General features: G+C 55.7%; 2 protein-coding genes across 3 annotated transcripts in view; one reads left to right on the plus strand and one right to left on the minus strand.

Moving 5' to 3' along the window:
• The window catches only part of ATG9B (autophagy related 9B), a 20791-nt gene extending 14093 nt beyond the window's left edge, over nt 1-6698 (minus strand). The window contains exons 1-7 of the mRNA XM_038755472.1: nt 6659-6698; nt 3184-3309; nt 2962-3035; nt 2232-2394; nt 2001-2044; nt 1712-1776; nt 874-1062 (exon numbers count right to left, since the gene is read on the minus strand). Coding sequence (XP_038611400.1) covers nt 874-1062; nt 1712-1776; nt 2001-2044; nt 2232-2394; nt 2962-3035; nt 3184-3309; nt 6659-6698 — 701 coding nt within the window. The remainder of the gene's footprint in view (nt 1-873; nt 1063-1711; nt 1777-2000; nt 2045-2231; nt 2395-2961; nt 3036-3183; nt 3310-6658) is intronic.
• Nucleotides 6665-20205, plus strand: ABCB8 (ATP binding cassette subfamily B member 8). Of its 2 annotated transcripts, XM_038755702.1 has the most exons (16): nt 6668-6820; nt 10578-10914; nt 11123-11278; nt 11386-11480; nt 12339-12444; nt 12549-12710; nt 12880-12965; nt 13081-13178; nt 13513-13618; nt 14196-14229; nt 14402-14538; nt 14624-14718; nt 16345-16478; nt 18302-18449; nt 19269-19519; nt 19614-20205. In XM_038755702.1, exons 1-16 carry the CDS (start codon nt 6726-6728, stop codon nt 19731-19733), a joined length of 2160 nt encoding a protein of 719 aa, XP_038611630.1. In that variant the 5' UTR covers nt 6668-6725; the 3' UTR covers nt 19734-20205. The 2 variants fall into 2 exon arrangements, with proteins under 2 accessions (XP_038611631.1, XP_038611630.1); XM_038755703.1 differs by lacking the exons at nt 19269-19519; nt 19614-20205 and adding an exon at nt 18973-19163 and having other exon boundaries at nt 6665-6820.
• The last annotated feature ends 296 nt before the right edge of the window (nt 20206-20501 follow it).

Here is a 20501-nt window from a genome sequence, read left to right on the forward strand (position 1 = left end):
ACGGGGGGCTCACAGCCTTAATCCCCATTTTACAGAAGAGGTCACGGAGGCTCACAGAAGTGAAGTGACTTGCCCAAGGTCACACAGCAGACATGTGGCAGAGTTGGGATTCGAACCCATGACCTCTGACTCCAAAGCCCGTACTCTTTCCACTGAGCCATGCTGCTTCTCAATGGCGCAATGGCGCAGGGCTCGGGCAAGGCAGCCCAGATGGCCCGGCGGTGGGGAATAGAGTGCCAAAGGGACTGGAATTGAGATCCTGGGATAGACCGGGGGTGAGGGGCAGGCAGGCGGTCATAATAATAATTGTGGTATTTGTTAAGCGCTTACTGTGTACCAAGTGCCGGGGTGGATACAAGCGAATCAGATAGGACACAGTCCCCGTCCCATCTGGGGCTCACAGTCTCAATCCCCATTTTACAGATGAGGGCACCGAGGCACAGAGAAGTGAAATGACTTGCCCAAAGTCACACAGCAAACGAGTGGCGGAGCCGGGATTAGACCTCACAACCTTCAGATTCCCAGGCCCCGGGTTCTATCCACTGCGCTAGGCTGCTTCTCCTGGTGTCCAGTCCTCCGCCTCCCCCGGCCTTAATGTGTGAGCTGAGGTGTTGATGAGGGTGTGTTGAGGTTGGGGGGAGATGAGTAAATTCAGGGATTCAGGGGGCTACAAAAGCGAGGGTCTCACCCCAGCTGAAAGGCATCCTCCAGGAGCATACAGACAAAGCCGCTGCACTGGTGGTAGTTGTAGTCTAGTGGTAGTCTCCCTCCGTGCCCACTGCCCCCAATGCCCAGGAACCCCCAGGGACTACAAGGTCAGAGGGCAGGGAGCATCCGACACTCCACTCTTCCCCCCCAACCTCCAGCTCTCACCTCTGGGAGCACTGGGCAGCAGGCAGGATGGCATCAGACAGCGTCACTTTGCTGTGAAGGGGTCCCGGCGGGCGGCGGGACCCGGGGGGACCAGGCCACGTGCGGTTGGACGGACGGTTGGCGAAAAGCACGTCATAATCCACGCAGCGAAGCAGGAAGGTGGTGAAGGTGACAATGAAGAGGAACTGCCTAGAGGGAAGGAGGCGGGGAATGGATCAGACCCTGGGAAGGAAACAGGGAGCTGAGGTGGGGGGCTGCTTCTCAGGAGGCTTAGCGGATAGAGCACGGGCCTGGAAGCCGGGAGGGACCTGGGTTCTAATCTGGCCTCTGACGCTTGTCCTCTGTGTGACCTTGGGTAAGTCACTTCATTTCTCTGTGCCTCAGGTACCTCGTCTGTAAAATAGGGATGAAGACTGTGAGGCCCATGTGGCACACGGACTGTGTCTTAGTATGGTGCCCCGCACACAGTAAGCGCTCAATAAATACGATTGAATGAATGAGTGATTTATTTGTATCTGTTCCCCCTTTTAGACTGTGAGCCCACTGTTGGGTAGGGACTGTCTCTATGTGTTGCCAATTTGTACTTCCCAAGCGCTTAGTACAGTGCTCTGCACATAGTAAGCGCTCAATAAATACGATTGATTGATTGATTGATTGATCTATTCCAGAGTTTAGTACAGTACCTCGTACTTAATAAAATATCATTAAAAAAGCGAGGGGGGAAGAGGAACAGAGTGCCGGGGTAATGTGAGCTGAGATGTTGATGAGGGTGTGTTGAGGATGGGGGGAGATGAGTAAATTCAGGGATTCAGGGGGGCTACAAAAGCGAGGGTCTCACCCCAGCTGAAAGGCATCCTCCAGGAGCATACAGACAAAGCCGCTGCGCTGGTGGTAGTTGTAGATGTATCCAGGAGTCAAGGAAGCTTTGCAGTCAGTCAGACACCCCACCCTGGGATCGCAGGGCTGGAACTGGGGTCCCTGCCCCCCCATCCGTTGCCCACTTGACCCCCTTTCCCTTCCCCCACATCACGGAATCCCAAGACGTCTCCGCTTCCTCGGCCTTAAAACCCACCTCCCACCCAGGGCCTCTGGGAAGAGCCCCAGCTCTGCTCAGGCACTTGGGATATCTTGGTGAAGAAGCTGTCCAGATTCTTGATGTGATGCCAGGAACCTGGTGGCGGGGGCGAGAGAAAAGACCCTTCAGGGCTGAGCCCCCATTTCCCAACTCCCTCAGCGCTTAGAACAGTGCTTGGCACGTAGTAAGCGCTTAACAGATACCCTCATCATCATCCCCTCCAGCCCCTTCCTGCAACTTACTGACCCTTAAGCCCGAGCCCCCAGCCTGCCCAGCTCCGTACCCCTGAGCCCCTCCGGCACATGCAACAACAGCTCCTCCTCCTCCCCCGGGAGGGGGGATTCCTGGGAGTCTGGGGGGTCATAGCCGGGGTCACGGTCAGGGTCACAGTCCTCCAGTCGCTCATAATCCTGCTGGGGAACCAACGGCCCCATCCGGAGTACATCCTAGGGGGAAAGAGCGGCCCAGGGAGGGGAGGGGAATCACTGAGGAAGGGAGGTTGTGGGGGAGGGGTCCGGGGGAGGTGGGTCACAGTGGGGTCACCAGGATGAAGTGGGCTTTGAGGGTCACCGGTGGGACCCTATCAATCAATCAATCAATCGTATTTATTGAGCGCTTACTGTGTGCAGAGCACTGTACTAAGCGCTTGGGAAGTACAAGTTGGCAACATATAGAGACAGTCCCTACCCAACAGTGGGCTCACAGTCTAAAAGGGGGAGACAGAGAACAAAACCAAACATACTAACAAAATAAAATAAATAGAATTGGTATGTACAAGTAAAATAGATAGAGTAATAAATATGTACAAACATATATACATATATACAGGTGCTGTGGGGAAGGTGGGACAGAGGCGGGGGAGGGAGGCCTTCCCATTGATGGGGCAGAGAGGAAGGGACTCTCCCCAGCCTCCTCCTCGGAGAGCAAGACCAATTTGGACCCATAGCACCCCTTCCCATGCCACAAGATGCCAACCCCCTCCTGCCCCCCCCCCCCCAACCTTTCCATCTCACCATGGGGCTGACAGGCTCCGTGCGCTGGGCAGGGGAACTGGGTTCTGGGGAGCGGAGCCGAGCTCCGTCACTACCTACAACAACAGGTGACTCAGACAGGGGCAGGACTCAGGCGTCCTGACTCCCAGTCACCTGTCTGACCACTTATCACCCCTCCCTCCCAGATCCCCAAGCAGCACCGGGGAGACCCGGTCCCAGCCAGCCTGCCAGCCAGGCACCCACTTTTCGGGGGCAGCGCCCACTCGGGTGGAAGAGAGGCTTTCCGGAGGCCGGATCTCAGGCCCAGCCACGGGCTGGGGATCCGGGCACTCGGGGAAGCAGGGTAGGCTGAGTTTCTTATTGCCGAGCCTTGGAGGAGGGAACCCAGGTGTCCGGCTGGCTGGTCCAACCGCCTGTCAGGTCCCATTCCTGAGGCCCTGACTCACCAGGGCAGGAAGAAACCTTGATGTGCAGCCTGGAAGCTGGGCCCCTTCCTGGGGCTTCACCAGGTCACCCTGAACCTGGGAATCCATGTGCCTGGGGCCACCTAAGCCAATTCCACCTGACCCGGGAACCCCGACCCGTGGGCGTGAGGGGAGGCCAGGCCTCAGGGGAGTGTGATTCCCACGGCCTACGCCTGCTTGGAAACGGGGAACCAAGACACCAAGGTCCACACTCAACCCTGCGCCTGGCCTCAGTTTCTCCTCCTAGATTAGGCCCCATTCCTCCCCTGAGGGAGGTGACTGGAAAAGAAAGAAAACAGGAAGATCACAACTGCAGCCAACTCAGCGGGCTTTATTCATGGGCGAGGACACACGGGGACAGCATTAAGGAAAAGGCATGACAATCGGTGTATAAATACCCACACACTTCACAAGGACAACGTCAAACCCGAGGAGCTGGGATTTCCCTAAAGGGACGCTTCCATCTCACACAGCCTGGCACCCCAAATTGCTTGATCGGTGGAGGGGCGTGTCTGGGGTCAAGCGCCAGTTTGTCACTATGGAAACCACGGGGCGGCGGGGGGCTCCTCAACGCCGATTTCCCCCTAATTTGCCCGGGCGGGGGGGGGGGGCAGGGCAAAAGAAAGTTCATTCATTCAATCGTATTTGTTGAGCGCTTACTGTGTGCAGAACACTGTATTAAGCGCTTGAAAAATACAATTCGGCAACAGAGACGATCCCTACCCAACAACGGGCTCACGGTCTTGAAGGGGGGAGACAGACAACAAAATGAAACAAGTAGACAAATGTCAATACCAACAAAATAGTAGATAGAATTATAGCTATATACACATCATTAATATAATCAATAGAATAATAAATATGTACAAATGCTCTGCACACTGTAAGCACTCAATAAATATGATTCAGTGAAATACACAAGTGATTTGGGGAGGGGAATGGGGTAGGGCAGAGGGAGGGATTGGGGGCGATGGGGAGGGGAGGAGGAGTGGAGGAACAGTGCTTTGCACATAGTAAGCGCTTAATAAATGCCATTATTATAAAAAGGGGGGGGCTCAGTCTGGGAAGGCCTCGTGGAGGAGGTGAGCTCTCAATAGGGCTTTGAAGGGAGGAAGGGAGCTAGTTTGGCAGATGTGCGGAGGGAGGGCATTCCAGGCCAGAGGTAGGACGTGGGCCAGGGATCGACGGCGGGACAGGCGAGAACGAGGCCCAGTGAGGAGGTAATAATAATAGTGGAATTTATTAAGCGCTTACTATGTGCAAAGCACTGTTCTAAGCGCTGGGGAGGTTACAAGGTGATCCTCTCCCCCTCCCCATCCCCCCTGCCCTACCTCCTTCCCCTCCACACAGCACCTGTATATATGTTTGCACAGATTTATTACTCTATTTATTTTACTTGTACATATTTACTATCCTATTTACCTGTATGTATGTATAGATGTACGTATTTATTACTCTATTTACTTTATTTGTACATGTTTATTCTACTTATTTTATTTTGTTAATATGTTTTGTTTTGTTCTCTACCTCCCCCTTCTAGACTGTGAGCCCACTGCTGGGTAGGGACCGTCTCTATATGTTGCCAACTTGGACTTCCCAAGCGCTTAGTACAGTACTCTGCACACAGTAAGCGCTCAATAAATACGATTGAATGAATGAATGAATGAAATTTTATTTTGTTAATGTATTTTGTTTTCCACAAAATGATGGGCATGGTGTCATTAGGGTAGGTTCCATTTCCGCTGTAAACTATTTGATGTTAAGCTTGTGTGGTATTTGGAAAGTGGGCACTCTACACACATTCCATATGTGTATATATATAGGGGAAGCAGTGTGGCTCAATAGAAAAAAGCCCAGGCTTTGGAGTCAGAGGTCATGGGTTCAAATTCCAGCTCCACCGATCGTCAGCTGTGTGACTTTGGGCTAGTCACTTAACTTCTCTGTGCCTCAGTTACCTCATCTGTAAAATGGGGATTAAGACTGTGAGCCCCCCGTGGGACAACGTGATCACCTTGTAACCTCCCCAGTGCCTAGAACAGTGCTTTGCACATAGTAAGCGCTTAATAAATGCCATTATTATTATATATATATACTATATATGTATATATGTTTGTATGTATGTATTACTCTATTTATTTATTTATTTTATTTGTACATATTTATTCTATTTATTTTATTTTGTTAATATGTTTTGTTTTGTTGTCTGTCTCCCCCTTCTAGACTGTGAGCCCGCTGTTGGGTAGGGACCGTTTCTATATGTTGCCGACTTGTACTTCCCAAGCGCTTAGTACGGTGCTCTGCACACAGTAAGCGCTCAATAAATACGATTGAATGAATGAATGAATGAATGAATGAAATTTTATTTTGTTAATATATTTTGTTTGGTTGTCTGTCTCCCCCCTCCTAGACTGCGAGCCCGTTGTTGGGTAGGGACCGTCTCTATATGTTGCCAACTTGTACTTCCCAAGCGCTTAGTACAGTGCTCTGACCACAGTAAGCCCTCAATAAATATGATTGAATGAATGAATGAATGAATTTTGTTTTGTTGTCTGTCTCCCCCTTCTAGACTGTGAGCCCGCTGTTGGGTAGGGACCGTCTCTATGTGTTGCCGACTTGTACTTCCCAAGCGCTTAGTACAGTGCTCTGCACACAGTAAGCCCTCAATAAATGATGATGATGGCATTTGTTACGCGCTTACTCTGTGCAAAGCACTGTTCTAAGCGCTGGGGGAGGTTACAAGGTGATCAAGTTGTCCCACAGGGGGCTCACAGTTTTAATCCCCATTTCACAGATGAGGTAACTGAGGCACAGAGAAGTGACTTGCCCAAAGTCACTTTGGGCAAAAGTCACAAATCGTATTCTCAATAAATACGATTGAATGAATGAATGGTTGCCCCACGGGGGGGGGGCTCACAGTCTTAATCTCCATTTTCCAGAGGAGGGAACTGAGGCCCAGAGACCTGCCCAAAGTCACACAGCTGACAAGTGGAGAGGGTGGGATTTGAACCCACGACCTCGGCCTCCAAAGGCCGGGCTCTTTCCACTGAGGCAGAGGCACGCCCCGGGCTCTGCCCCCTTCCCCCCGGCCCGGCCCTCGTCCAATCACAGCCCAGGAGGGGGGCGGGCCTTCGCGGTCCGTCCAATCAGGGCCAAGAAAGGAGCGAGGGCCGGGGCGGCGCGTCCAATCCCAACCCGGGAGGGAAAAGGACGGCGGCGGTTGGACCAATCACGAGCCAGAAGGGGGCCGAGCCAACATGGCGCCCACGGCCGGGTGAGGGTGACCGCCGCCGCCATCGGCCGTTCCCGCGGACCCGTGGCGACATGTTGGTTCATTTGTTCCGGGCCGGAAGCCGGGGCTGCCCGCTGCGGGCCGGCCCGCTGCTGACGCTCCGGCCCCAGGCGTTCGCCGCTGCCAGGTAAAGGGGCCAAGCTCGGGGAGCGCCGGGCCTGCTGGGAAATGTAGTCCTCCCGGCGCGCGCAGGGCCGGCTGGGAAATGTAGTCCGCCGGGGGGGGGGGCGCGCAGGGCCGGCTGGGAACTGTAGTTCTCCGGGTCGCGCAGTGCCTGCTGGGAAACGCCGGCCTACCTTTGCGGTCTCCCCTCACCAACTGCCTGAGGGGAAAAGTCCTTTAATAATTCACATTATCAATCAATCAATCGTATTTATTGAGCGCTTACTGTGTGCAGAGCACTGTACTAAGCGCTTGGGAAGTCCAAGCTGGCCACATATAGAGCCAGTCCCTACCCAACAGTGGGCTCACAGTCTAGAAGGGGGAGACAGAGAACAAAACAAAACATACTAACAAAATAAAATAAATAGAATAGATATGTACAAGTAAGATAAATAAATAAATAGAGTAATAAATAGTGGATCGGATGCAGACAGGAGGCAAGCACGCGCCGGCCAGGATTTATTTATTTATTTATGTTACTTGTACCTATCTATTCTATTTATTTTATTTTGTTAGTATGTTTGGTTTTGTCCTCTGTCTCCCCCTTTTAGGCTGTGAGCCCACTGTTGGGTAGGGACTGTCTCTATATGTTAATAACTTGTACTTCCCAAGCGCTTAGTACAGTGCTCTGCACACAGTAAGCGCACAATAAATACGATTGATGATGATGCTGGGTAGGGACTGTATATGTTGCCAATTTGTACTTCCCAAGCACTTAGTCCAGTGCTCTGCACACAGTAAGCGCTCAATAAATACGATTGATGATGATGATGATGAAGGGGCTCAGGTTGAACTCACCTCCTCCAGGAGGCCTTCCCAGACTGAGCCCCCTCCTTCCTCTCCCCCTTTCCATCTCCCCCTCCTTACCTTCCCCACATCACCTGTATATTCATTCATTCATTCAGTCGTATTTATTGAGCGCTTATTGTGTGCAGAGCACTGTACTAAGCGCTTGGGAAGTACAAGTTGGCAACATATAGAGACGGGCCCTACCCAGCAACGGGCTCACAGTCTAGAAGGGGGAGACGGAAAACAAAACAAAATATATTAACAAAATAAAATAAATAGAATAGCCAATGTGTACAAGTAAAATAAAGTAATAAATCTGTACAAACATATACAATAATAATAATGGTATCTAAGCACTTACAGTGTAACAATCACTGTACTAAAAACTCGGGTGGACACACTCAAAGCGAGTTGGACACGGTCTCTGTCCCTTGTGGGACCCGGTCTCAATCCCCATTTTACAGATGGGGTAATCAATCAATCAATCGTATTTATTGAGCGCTTACTGTGTGCAGAGCACTGTACTAAGCGCTTGGGAAGTACACGTCGGCAACATATAGAGACAGTCCCTACCCAACAGTGGGCTCACAGTCTAGAAGGGGGAGACAGAGAACAAAACCAAACATATTAACAAAACAAAATAAATACAATAGATAAGTACAAGTAAAATAAATAAATAGAGTAACAAATATGTACAAACATATGTACATATATACAGGTGCTGTGGGGAAGGAAAGGAGGTAAGACGGGGGGATGGAGAGATGTATATATGTTTGTACATATTTCTTACTCTATTTTACTTGTACATATCTATTCTATTTATTTTATTTTGTTAATATGTGTGGTTTTGTTCTCTGTCTCCCCCTTCTAGACTGTGAGCCCACTGTTGGGTAGGGACCATCTCTATATGTTGCCAATTTGTACTTCCCAAGCGCTTAGTACAGTGCTGTGCGCACAGTAAGTGCTCAATAAATATGATTGATTGATTGAACTGCGGGCTCAGCCTGAGCAGGCCTAGCCCCCCTCCCGCCACCCCATCCCCTCACCCCCTAACCCCAGGGGAAGGCCAGCAGGGTTGGCCTGGGATCATTTCCCAGTTGGAATTGGATAAAAATTGAAATCTGGGGCTCCGGCTGGCCCACAGCGGTCAAGGTGACCTTGACAAATGAACCAAAAGGCTCTTTAATAATAATAATGGCATTTATTAAGCGCTTACTATGTGCCAAGCACTGTTCTAAGCACTGGGGAGATTACAAGGTGATGAGGTCCCACGGGGGGGCTCACAGTCTTCATCCCCATTTTACAGATGAGGGAACTGAGGCCCAGAGAAGTGAAGTGACTTGCCCAAAGTCACACAGCTGACAATTGGCGGAGCTGGGATTTGAACCCATGACCTCTGGACTCCAAAGCCCGGGCTCTTTCCACCGAGCCACGCTGCTTCTCGCAGCTTTAGAGCCGATGTAGTGTTTATTATTACTATTAATCACAATAATGGTATTTGTTACCATGTGCAAGGCACTGTACTAAGCGCTGGGGTAGATACAAGCAAAACGGGTTGGACAGAGTCCCTGTCCCAAGTGGGGCTCACAATCTTAATCCCTTAAGCAGCGTGACTTAGTGGCAAGAGATCATCATCATCATCATCATCAATTGTATTTATTGAGCGCTTACTATGTGCACAGCACTGTACTAAGCGCTTGGGAAGTACAAATTGGCAACATATAGAGACAGTCCCTACCCAACAGGAGATGGGTTTGGGAGTCAGAGGCCGTGGGTTCTAATCCCGGCTCTGCCACTTATCAGCCGTGTGACTTTGGGCCAGTCACTTAACCTCTCTGTGCCTCAGTAACCTCACCTGTAAAATGGGGATGAAGACTGTGAGCCCCATGTGGGACAACCTGATTACCTTCCACCTACCCCAGCGCTTAGAACAGTGTTTGGCACATAGTAAGCACTTAACAAATACCATCATTATTATTATTATTTTACAGCTGAAGTACTGCGGTCCAGCGAAGTGGCTTGCCCAAGGTCACACGGCAGACATGTGGCAGAGCCGGGATTAGAACCCAGGTCCTTCTGACTCCCAGGACTGAGCTCTATCCACTAGGCCACACTGGGGCTGGAGGCCCCCACACAAATGTGGTACTCCCCCAAATACAAGATCGGAAAAAGCCGAGAAGCAGCGTGCCCCATTGGCTAGAGCCCGGGCCTGGGTCATCATCATCATCAATCGTATTTATTGAGCGCTTCCTATGTGCAGAGCACTGTACTAAGCGCTTGGGAAGTACAAATTGGCAACATATAGAGGCAGTCCCTACCCAACAGTGGGCTCACGGTCCAAAAGGTGGGCTCACAGTCTAAAAGACTGGGTGTCACTAGGGCCTGAGTTCTAATCCCGGCTCCGCTGTTTGTCTGTCTTGTGAGCTTGGGCAAGTCACTTCACTACTGTGTGCCTCATTTCCCTTATCTGTAAAATGGGGATTAAGACCGTGAGCCCCGTGTGGGACAGGGACTGTGTCCAACCCGATAAGGTTGGATCTACCCCAGCACTGGTATAGTGCCTAGCACGTAGTAAGTCAATCAATCAATCAATCGTATTTATTGAGCGCTTACTATGTGCAGAGCACTGTACTAAGCGCTTGGGAAGTACAAATTGGCAACACATAGAGACAGTCCCTACCCAACAGTGGGCTCACAGTCTAAAAGGGGGAGACAGAGAACAGAACCAAACATACCAACAAAATAAAATAAATAGGATAGAAATGTACAAGTAAAATAAATAAATAAATAAATAAATAAATAGAGTAATAAAAGTAAGTGCTTAATAAATGCCCTAAATAAGTTGTTGCTCCATATTATTATGAAGAAGCGAACAGTGCCAAGGGGAAGATTAATCTGTGTCCCCCCGGCATAGTGGTCTTTTCTCTCCGCAGGTCTGGGAATGGCCAGGCCAGTTCTGGCTCGTGTCTCCTCAGGGCCCTGGGCAGGATCCGCCCCGTCCCGTCCCGGGCCCCTCCCGGCCCCCAAGGGCCCCCCGCTGCCTCCCGCGGAGCCCTGCCATGGGGGTGGGTCGGGGCGCTGCTCCTGGGCCCGGCGATGCTGAGCAGGGGCCCCCGACTCTGCCTCGTGGCTCTGTGCGAGGCCAAAGAGACGGTGCCCCCCGGACCCCGGTCTGCCCCTGCCACCCCTGCCAAGGACCCCCAGTTCGACTGGGCCTTGTTCTGGCACTTTGTGCGGCCCCACCTGTTGGCACTGGTGGCAGCCGTTGTGGTAAGGCCCCGGGGAGTGGGCAGGGAGGGATCTCTTGGGACGGGGGTTCCACCACTGGGAGAAGGCAGGGCCGTGGGGGTTGGGGCCGCCGCCACCTCCGACTGCGGGCCCAGGGTGGGGAGGGGAGGCGGAGAATCGGGCCCTCAAGGTGGGCAGGGACGTGGCCCGGCTGTCCGGCTTGGGCCCCATTGCCTCCTCCGTGCCCCAGCTGGCGTTGGGAGCGGCGCTGCTCAACGTGAAGATCCCCCTGCTCCTGGGCCGGCTGGTGGAGGTGGTGGCCCGGCACGCGGGCGAGTCCCCCGGGGGCTTCCTGGCCGAGGGCCGAGGACCCGGCCTGCAGCTGCTCATTCTCTACGGGCTCCAGGTGCGCTTCCGGGACTCGGGAAGGGGTCGCCAGGGCTGGGACGGGCAGGCGGGCGACTGCCCCTCACGCGGACACACGCAAACTCCCCACCCCCGCTGGCCCCTCAGGGCCTGCTGACCTGCAGTTACCTGGTGCTGCTGTCGCGGCTGGGGGAGCGCGTGGCCTTGGACATGCGGAAGGAGCTGTTCGCCTCACTGCTCCGGTACAGCCCCGGGGGGGGGTCTCTGGGGGTCCCGGCCCGGGAGGGGGAGGGCAGAGCGGAAAGAGCTGTTTGCTTCACTGCTCTGGTACAGTCCCGGGAGGGCGGCGGATAGGGGTCACTGGGGGTCCGGGCCGTGGAGGGGACGGGTGTCGGGGAAGATGGAGCGGAAAGAGCCGTTCACCTCTCTGATCTGGTACAGTCATGCGGGGGTGGCGGTGGGAGGGGGGCGGGGAGGACATTCACTCATTCAGTCGTATTTATTGAGTGCTTACCGTGTGCAGAGCACTGTGGTAAGCACTCGGGAGAGTACAGCGTGGCTCAGTGGAGAAGAGCCCGGGCTTTGGAGTCAGAGGGCCTGGGTTCGAATCCCGACTCCGCCACCTGTCTGCTGTGTGACCTTGGGCAAGTCGCTTCACTTCTCTGAGCCTCAGTTCCCTCATCTGTAAAATGGGGATTAAGACTGTGAGCCCCCTGTGGGACAACCTGATCTCCTTGTAACCTCCCCAGCGCTTAGAACAGTGCTTTGCACATAGCGCTTAATAAATGCCATTATTATATTATTATTATACAGTACCACACATTCTCTGCCCACAGTGAGCCTACAGTCGAGAGGAGGAAACAGACATTAATATAAATAAATACAGAGCAGGAGGCTGCAGGCTGGTCTCTAGGGGAGTTATCGCTAGAGATGCCAGGGCCTTGGGCAGCTGGACCTCCTGCTCCGGAAGAAAATTTGGTTCCTCTCTCCTCCCCCGACCCCTGCCCCTCCCCTCTCGGGAGTAAGCATGGGGGACCCGAGGGCCCAGGCCCAGACACCACCGGCCCCGGACCCCTGGCCAAACCCCTGCCCCCACCCAGGCAGGATGTCGCTTTCTTCGATGCCAACCGGACCGGGCTGCTAGTGGCGCGGCTGACGGCCGACGTCCAGGAGTTCAAGTCGTCCTTCAAGCTGGTCATCTCCCAGGTGGGCGCCCCGGCCGGCCTCAGCAATCCGGGAGTCCAGCCAGACTTCGGACACCCCCGCCTCGGTAACCGCTGTCCCCCTTGGTCTCCCGCTCGTGTCCGCAGGGCCTGCGCAGCTGCACCCAAACGGTGGGCTGCTTGTTGTCCCTGTCGCTGCTGTCCCCACGCCTGACGCTGCTCCTGCTGCTGGTCACCCCGGCCCTGGTCGGGGGTGGCACCCTGCTGGGCTCCGTCCTCCGAAGGCTGTCCCGCCGGACCCAGGAGCAGGTGAGGGGTGTCGTCGTCGTCTCCCCTGCGCTGACCGTCACCACGCTCCCCGTCTCTGCCCAGCCCTGGCCTCACGCCCCACTCCCTGTCCAGCCCCCCTGCCGTCACACACCCCCACCTCCCCGTCCGGCCCTGCCACCCCCAGAACTTCCTGTCGGATCCCCTGCAGGTGGCCAAAGCCACGGGTGTGGCCGACGAGGCTCTGGGGAACGTGAGGACCGTCAGGGCCTTCGCCATGGAGCCCTGGGAGGAAAAGTGAGTGGGGCTGAGCGAGGGGGCCGGGGGAAAGGGTCCGGGCGGTCTCTGAGGGGTCAGATCCGTTCCACGCCCCCTCGACCGCGTGCCGCCCGGGTCCCCGTTCCCTTCCCAGGCGCTACGGGGCGGAACTGGAGGAGTCGGGGCGGCTGGCGGAGCGGCTGGGATTCGGCATCGCTGTGTTCCAGGGGCTGTCCAACGTCGCTCTCAACTGTGAGGCCGGAGCCGGAGGGCTGGGTGGGGGGCCGGGACCCCCGAGAGCTCGGCGGCGAGCCAGAGCTATGGCAGCCCGGGGTGGGCTGGGGGCAAGGCCGCACCCTGAAACCAGGAAAAGCTGTTGGTCCCTGCACGGGCCTGAGGGCCCTTGTGTTCATTCATTCATTCGGTTGAGCGCTTACTGTGTGCAGAGCACTGTACTAAGTGGAGAGGACGATATTACAAGAAACGGATGCCGTCCACGCGAGGGGCTGAGCGTGCATCTGTGTGGGTCCCTGTGTGGGGCTAAGCGTGTGTCCTTCTGTGTGTGTGCTTGTCCCCGCGTGGGCAGGCATGGTGCTGGGCACGCTGTTCGTCGGCGGCTCCCTGGTGGCCGGGCAGGAGCTGTCGGGCGGCGACCTCATGTCCTTCCTGGTGGCCTCCCAGACCGTGCAGAGGTCAGCGCCCAGACTGGGCCAACGGCGGGTGGCGGGACCGTGGAGGGAGCACCCGTCCGTGCTGGGCGCGGACCAATCCGCCCGGGCCCTGACCTCGGGTGGCTGTGAACAGAACGCCCCCCCACTGCCCTTTAGCCCTCTTTGGGGGGAAGGGGTCTCTCTTACACTCTCTCACACACAGAGTCACGCTCTCTCTAGTGCACTCACAAACGCTCCCGCCCCACCCGGGCCCGCGCACACCCCCACGCTCTCGCAGCCTGATGCCATCTGCGCCAGCCGGGACCGACAGCCGAGAAGCGTTCTGCCCCTCCCCTGCCCCCACGTGCCGTGACTCAGCCTCCTCGCCCGCCCGGCCCCCGACCACCGCCCCGGGCCCGAGGGATCCCACAGGCCACACAGACCACATCCGCAACCCCCCACATCCACCCAGCGCTCGGGGGGCGAGCTGTTGCTTTTCGGAGCTGCTACCCACCCCCGCCCAGACACATCTACCGCCCTCCCCACTGCCCCCTCGGCTCGCACTCGCAGTCGAGGCTGCTCACCGGCTCTCCCCCCCTCCCCCTCTCTCCCCCTGCAGGTCCATGGCCAACCTCTCCATCCTGTTTGGACAGGTGGGTTGGGGGTGGGGGCGGGGCGGTTGGGGCTGGGGAGTGGGGGAAGGGTTAGGGGAATAGCAGCAGCAGCCGGGGACAGAGGTCCCAAGGACCGGGGTCCCTCGGTGGGTGTTCAAGGGTCCCCAGGGCCTCCCCCCACCGTGGCTCAACGCCCCCCTGGCATCCCCAGGTGGTGCGGGGGCTCAGCGCCGGGGCCCGGGTGTTTGAGTTCATGGGCCTGACCCCGTCCATCCCCCTGCACGGCGGCCACCGCGTCCCCCCGGCGGACCTCCGGGGCCGAGTCACCTTCCAGGACGTCTCCTTCAGGTCAGCGCGGACCGGGGCCGGGCGGGGAGGGTCTCCCCAGGCCCTGGGTCTGACCCCGCCCCGTCCTCTCCTCCCACCACCCCAGTTACCCTTGCCGGCCGGGCTATGAAGTGCTCCGAGACTTCAACCTGACCCTGCCGCCCGGACAGGTGGTGGCCCTCGTGGGACAGTCCGGCGGAGGTCAGCGGGGCCGCCCGGTCTTCTTCCTTTAGCCCCCAGCCCCTCTTCCCGGGGGCGGGGATGGGGATACTCCCCGGGCTGCTGGAATGGCGTTCCGGTGCCAGCGGGACAACTACGCGCGGGAGGTCCGGCCGGGGGAAGCGGGGGGGGGTCTCCATGGCCCGGCCCGGCTCTGTCTCCCCCTTCTAGACTGGGAGCCCACTGTTGGGTAGGGACTGTCTCTATATGTTGCCAACTTGGATTTCCCAAGTGCTTAGTACAGTGCTCTGCACACAGTAAGCGCTTAATAAATACGATTGATTGGAATGACTAGGGACTGTCTCCCTTTCTGGACTGTAAGCTCGTTGTGGGCAGGGAATTTGTCTGCCAATTCCCAGGCGCTTAGTACAGTAATAACAATAATAATAATGATGGCATTTATTAAGCGCTTATTATATGCGGAGCACTATTCTAAGCGCTGGGGAGGTTACAAGGTGATCAGGTTATCCCACAGGGGGCTCACGGTCTCAATCCCCATTTTACAGATGAGGTAACTGAGGCACAGAGGAGTTAAGTGGCTTGCCCAAAGTCACACAGCTGACAATTGGTGGAGCCGGGATTTGAATAATAATAATAATGGCATTTATTACGTGCTTACTATGTGCAAAGCACCGTTCTAAGCGCTGAGGAGGTTACAAGGTGATCAGGTTGTCCTTCGTGGGGCTCACAGCCTTAATCCCCATTTTACAGATGAGGGAACTGAGGCCCAGAGAAGTTAAGTGACTTGCCCATAGTCCCGCAGCTGACAACTGGCAGAGCCGGGATTTGAACCCATGAGCTCTGACTCCAAAGCCCGGGCTCTTTCCACTGAGCCACGCTGCTTCCCTCAACCCATTTGAACCCAGGACCGGTCATGAACCTCTGACTCCAAAGCCCGTGCTCTTTCCACTGAGCCACGCTGCTTTTCTGTGTGCACATAGTAAGCGTTCCAAGGAACTTACAGTCTAGAGGGAGAGACAGACATTAAATAAATGATGGATCCATCAATCAACGCTATTTATTGAGCGCTTACTACATACAGAACACTGTACTAAGCGCTTGGGAGAGCATAATGTAACAGAATTAGCCCATATTAAGGCTAGACTGTGAGCCCCTTGCGGGACAGGGACCGTGTCCAACCTAATTAATTTTATCTATCCCAGTGCTTAGAACAGTGTTTGACACGTAATAAGCGCTTAACAAATACCATAAAAAAATACTTTAGTCTTACGGGATAAGGGCGTGAGTGCTGGCGATGGGAGAGGGGCGAGGGTCTCCCCACCAGGCTGCTGAGGGGAAGCAGTGTGGCTCAGTGGAAAGAGCCCGGGCTTTGGAGTCAGTGGTCATGGGTTCAAATCCCGGCTCCGCCGGTGGCCAGCTGTGTGACTTTGGGCAAGTCACTTAACTTCTCTGTGCCTCAGCTACCTCATCTGTAAAATGGGGATTGACGGTGAGCCCCCTGTGGGACAACCTGGTCACCTTGTAGCCTCCCCAGTGCTTAGAACAGTGCTTTGCACATAGTAAGCGCTTAATAAATGCCATCATCATTATTATTATTATTATTATTGTTATTATGTTCTTTTTCCCACATCGTTCCTGGCCGCCCAGGGAAGACGACGGTGGCAGCCCTGCTGGAACGCTTCTATGACCCCACCTCGGGCACCGTCCTGCTGGACGGGAGGGACCTGCGTAGCCTCGACCCCGCCTGGCTCCGGGGTCAAGTCATCGGCTTCATCAGCCAGGTACTGGGGGGGCACGTGGGGGGCTGCGAGGGCAGAGGCTTGGCCTCCGACAATCAGGAAGGCCCCTGGGAGTGGTGGAAGTCACACAGGTCTCCCCCAGACTCTCAGAACAGACCCCTGTCCTGGGCCCCTGAGATACCCCCCACTAAACGCAGTCATCATCATCATCATCAATCGTATTTATTGAGCGCTTCCTATGTGCAGAGCACTGTACTAAGCGCTTGGGAGGTACAAATTGGCAACATATAGAGACAGTCCCTACCCAACAGTGGGCTCACAGTCTAAAAGGGGGAGACAGAGAACAAAACCAAACATGCTAACACAATAAAATAAATAGAATAGATATGTACAAGTAAAATAAATAGAGTAATAAATATGTACAAACATATATACATATATACAGGTGCTGTGGGGAAGGGAAGGAGTTAAGATGGGGGGGATGGAGAGGGGGACGAGGGGGAGAGGAAGGAAGGGGCTCAGTCTAGGAAGGCCTCCTGGAGGAGGTGAGCTCTCAGCAGGGCCTTGAAGGGAGGAAGAGAGCTAGCTTGGCGGATGGGCAGAGGGATTTGGGGGCATTCCAGGCCCGGGGGAGGACGTGGGCCGGGGGTCGATGGCGGGACAGGCGAGAGCGAGGTACGGTGAGGAGATTAGCGGCGGAGGAGCGGAGGGTGCGGGCTGGGGTGGAGAAGGACAGAAGGGAGGTGAGGTAGGAGGGGGCGAGGGGATGGACAGCCTTGAAGCCCAGGGTGAGGAGTTTCTGCATGATGCGCAGATTGATTGGTAGCCACTGGAGATTTTTGAGTCCTCGGGAAGCCCCTTTACTTGGACTGCAGGAGAGCTTAGTGATGACCCCCACCTCTCCTCTCTTCCTTGCTGGCCTTGCCAGAGAACCAGGCCTCCTTCCTGCAGCTTAGTATGATCTCAGCGTGCTCACCGGACTTCCCCATTCCCCCACTGCCCTTCCCAGCTGGCTTCCTTTTATTGTATTTACAGTATTTTTTAATTTTTATTGTATTTATGGTATTTACAGTGCCAGGCACTGTACCAAGTGCTGGGGTAGATACATGTATATATGTATATATGTTTGTACATATTTATTACTCTATTTATTTATTTATTTTACTTGTACATATCTATTCTATTTATTTTATCTTGTTAGTGTGTTTGGTTTTGTTCTCTGTCTCCCCCTTTTAGACTGTGAGCCCACTGTTGGGTAGGGACTGTCTCTAAATGTTGCCAATTTGTACTTCCCAAGCGCTTAGTACAGTGCTCTGCACACAGTAAGCGCTCAATAAATACGATTGATGATGATGATGATGATACAAGCTAATCAAGTTAGACCCAATCCATGTCCCACATGGGCTCACATTTTTAATCCCCATTTTGCAGGTGAGGTAGCTGAAATGCAGAGAAGTCGTGACTTTTTTTTTTAAATAGTATTTTGTCAAGCATGTACTGTGTGCCAGGCACTATACTATGCGCCGGAATAGATGCAGGCTAGTCGGGCTGGACACCGTCCGTGTTCAACATGGGACTCACAGTCTTCACCCCCATTTTGCAGATGAGGTAACTGAGGCACAGAAAAGTGAAGTCACTTGCCTAAAGTCACACAGCAGACAAGTGAAGGAGCGGGATTAGAACCCAGGTCCTGGCTCCCAGGCCCGGGCTCTAGCCATTAGGCCGCACTGCTTTTCCTCCAGTGGGCCCAGAGCTGGTTAGACCTCGGTGCCCGGGTGACGAGGGGCCGGGGGAGGGATCAGGGGGCTCGGGGAGTGGACGGAGGCTGATGTACTCCTCCGCCCCTCCCTCCCAACCCACCCCAGGAGCCGGTCCTGTTCGGCTTCACCATCATGGAGAACATCCGTTTCGGAAAGCCGGAGGCCACTGACGCCGAAGTGGTGGAGGCCGCCCGCGAGGCCAACGCCGATGAGTTCATCCGCAGCTTCCCCCAGGGCTACCACACGGTCGTGGGTGAGTAGGGGGCTCCTGGAACCCTCCTCTGGGCTACCACATGTCTTGGGTGAGCCTCCCCCAGGCTACCACACTATCATGGATGAGCACGGGACCCCCAAGGACCCTCTCTTGGGGCTACCCCACCATTATGGGTGGTATGGAGGACACCAGGACCCTTTCCACCGTGGCTCTGAAGGGCAGGGGGAAGGGAAGGAGGGAGGGGAGTGGTACGCACTCCTCCTGTCTCCCAGAAGTGCCCACAGATGAGGATTTTGAGCCTGGGGTCAGCTTGGAGAAGGAAGGGGGCTAGGCTTCCAGGCTTCAGGGTTTGGGGGCCCTGCACACAGTCAACGTTCAGTAAATATCACTGATTGAGGGGAGACCAGGCAAACCCCATCCCACTGAAGCCGGGGTAAGGGGAAATGAATCTGACATGCAAGGGGAGGCGGGGGGATGGGTGAAATGACCCCCAGCCGTCCCAGCCAGCCCAAAGCTGTAGGCTTAGCCCCCGACCCTTAGTCGTGGCTCTTCCCGTCCCCAGGCGAGCATGGCGCGACGCTGTCCGGGGGAAGAAGTAGAAAGTGGCGGTCGCCTTGACCCCTGACCTCTTGTCGTGGCTCTCTCCGGCCCCAGGCAAGCATGGTGTGACGCTGTCTGAGGGGCAGAAGTAGAGTCTGGTTGTCACCTTGGCCCCCGACCTCCGCCCCCCGACCCCTCGCTGCACCTGTCCCCATCCCTCCCTAGGCAAGCACAGTGGGACACCGTCTGGGGGGCAGAAATAGAATCTGGCCGTTGCCTTGACCCCTGACCCATTGCCGCGGCTCTCCCCGTCCCCAGGCGAGCGTGGCGTGACGCTGTCCGGGGGTCAGAAGCAGCGTCTGGCCATCGCCCGCGCCCTCATCAAGCAGCCGGCCGTGCTGATCCTGGACGAGGCCACCAGCGCCCTGGACGGGGAGTCGGAACGGGTCGTGCAGGAGGCCCTGGACCGGGCCAGCGCCGGCCGCACCGTGCTGGTCATCGCCCACCGGCTCAGCACCGTCCAGGCCGCCCACCGCATCGTCGTATTGGCCCAAGGCCGCATCCAGGAGGTCAGCGGGGGTCGAGTTGGGGGCCGGCAGGTCGGGGTGGGAGGCGGCCCCGCGGGCGGGTGGGGGTGACCGGCGCCCGTCCCCTCCCGCCCAGGCTGGGACCCACGCGGAGCTGCTGCTCAAGGGCGGCCTGTACGCGGAGCTCACCAGGAGGCAGGCCCTGGATGCCCCCACGGACCCCCGCAGACGTCGCCAGGCCCCAGGAACCACCTGAGAGCAGGGACCTCGCTGCCGCCGCCGCTGCCCACCTTGATGGGCCTCTGCCCCCTCCGGGGACTGGCCCTCCCTGGGACCACCACGGCGTCGGAGCCGACGCAGACACTGAGCCCCCTCGGCTGGACTTTGTCCCTGAGTGGCTGGGGTTGGGGGGGAGGGCCGACGGAGGGTCTGGAACTGTTGTCCCAATAAATCCAGGCTCGAGGTGGGGTGGGGGCAGAGGGCTGGACCTGCCATCCCATCTGCCCCAGCCCCTCCCCTGGCACTAGTTCCTCCTCCACTCCAGAGCCAAAGAGCTTTTTTGAGGCGGGATGGGGGCAATCTGGGAATTAATTCATTCAGTTGTATTTATTGAGCCCTTACTGTGTGCAGAGCACTGTATTAAGCGCTTGGGAGGGTACAATACAACAATAGACAGACAACATTCAACGCCCCCACCACGAGCCACCTGCTCTAGGACCCTTCTCTGGCCACCGCCTGCTAGCCTCCCCTCAATCAATCAATATTTCAATTAATGATATTAACTGAGTGCTTACCATGTGCAGAGCACTGTACTAAGCGCTTGGGAGAGAACAAAGTAACAGAGTTGGTAGGCACGTTCCCTGCCCGCAACGTACTAGCAGTCTAGAGGGGGAAGGTGTTGCTGGGAGGGATGGAGGCTGGGGGAGTCTCACTGTCTGCCCCCCAACAGTGACTCCAACCCAGCCCCTCTCTCTCCAGCGTCCTCGGTCAGGAGGCTGGTCAGAGGGAGGCAGAGCTCAGCTAG

This window comes from Tachyglossus aculeatus, chromosome 13 (assembly GCF_015852505.1).
Source record: "Tachyglossus aculeatus isolate mTacAcu1 chromosome 13, mTacAcu1.pri, whole genome shotgun sequence".
Lineage (NCBI taxonomy): Eukaryota > Metazoa > Chordata > Mammalia > Monotremata > Tachyglossidae > Tachyglossus > Tachyglossus aculeatus.

Excerpts from the sequence above, each read along its gene's own strand:
- ABCB8 (XM_038755702.1), top strand. The coding sequence starts at position 6,726 with ATGTTGGTTCATTTGTTCCGGGCCGGAAGCCGGGGCTGCCCGCTGCGG. Across the intron at positions 13,619-14,195 it reads GCCTCCCAGACCGTGCAGAG|GTCCATGGCCAACCTCTCCA; the intron begins GTCAGCGCCCAG and ends CTCCCCCTGCAG. Across the intron at positions 14,719-16,344 it reads CGTGGGACAGTCCGGCGGAG|GGAAGACGACGGTGGCAGCC; the intron begins GTCAGCGGGGCC and ends CTGGCCGCCCAG.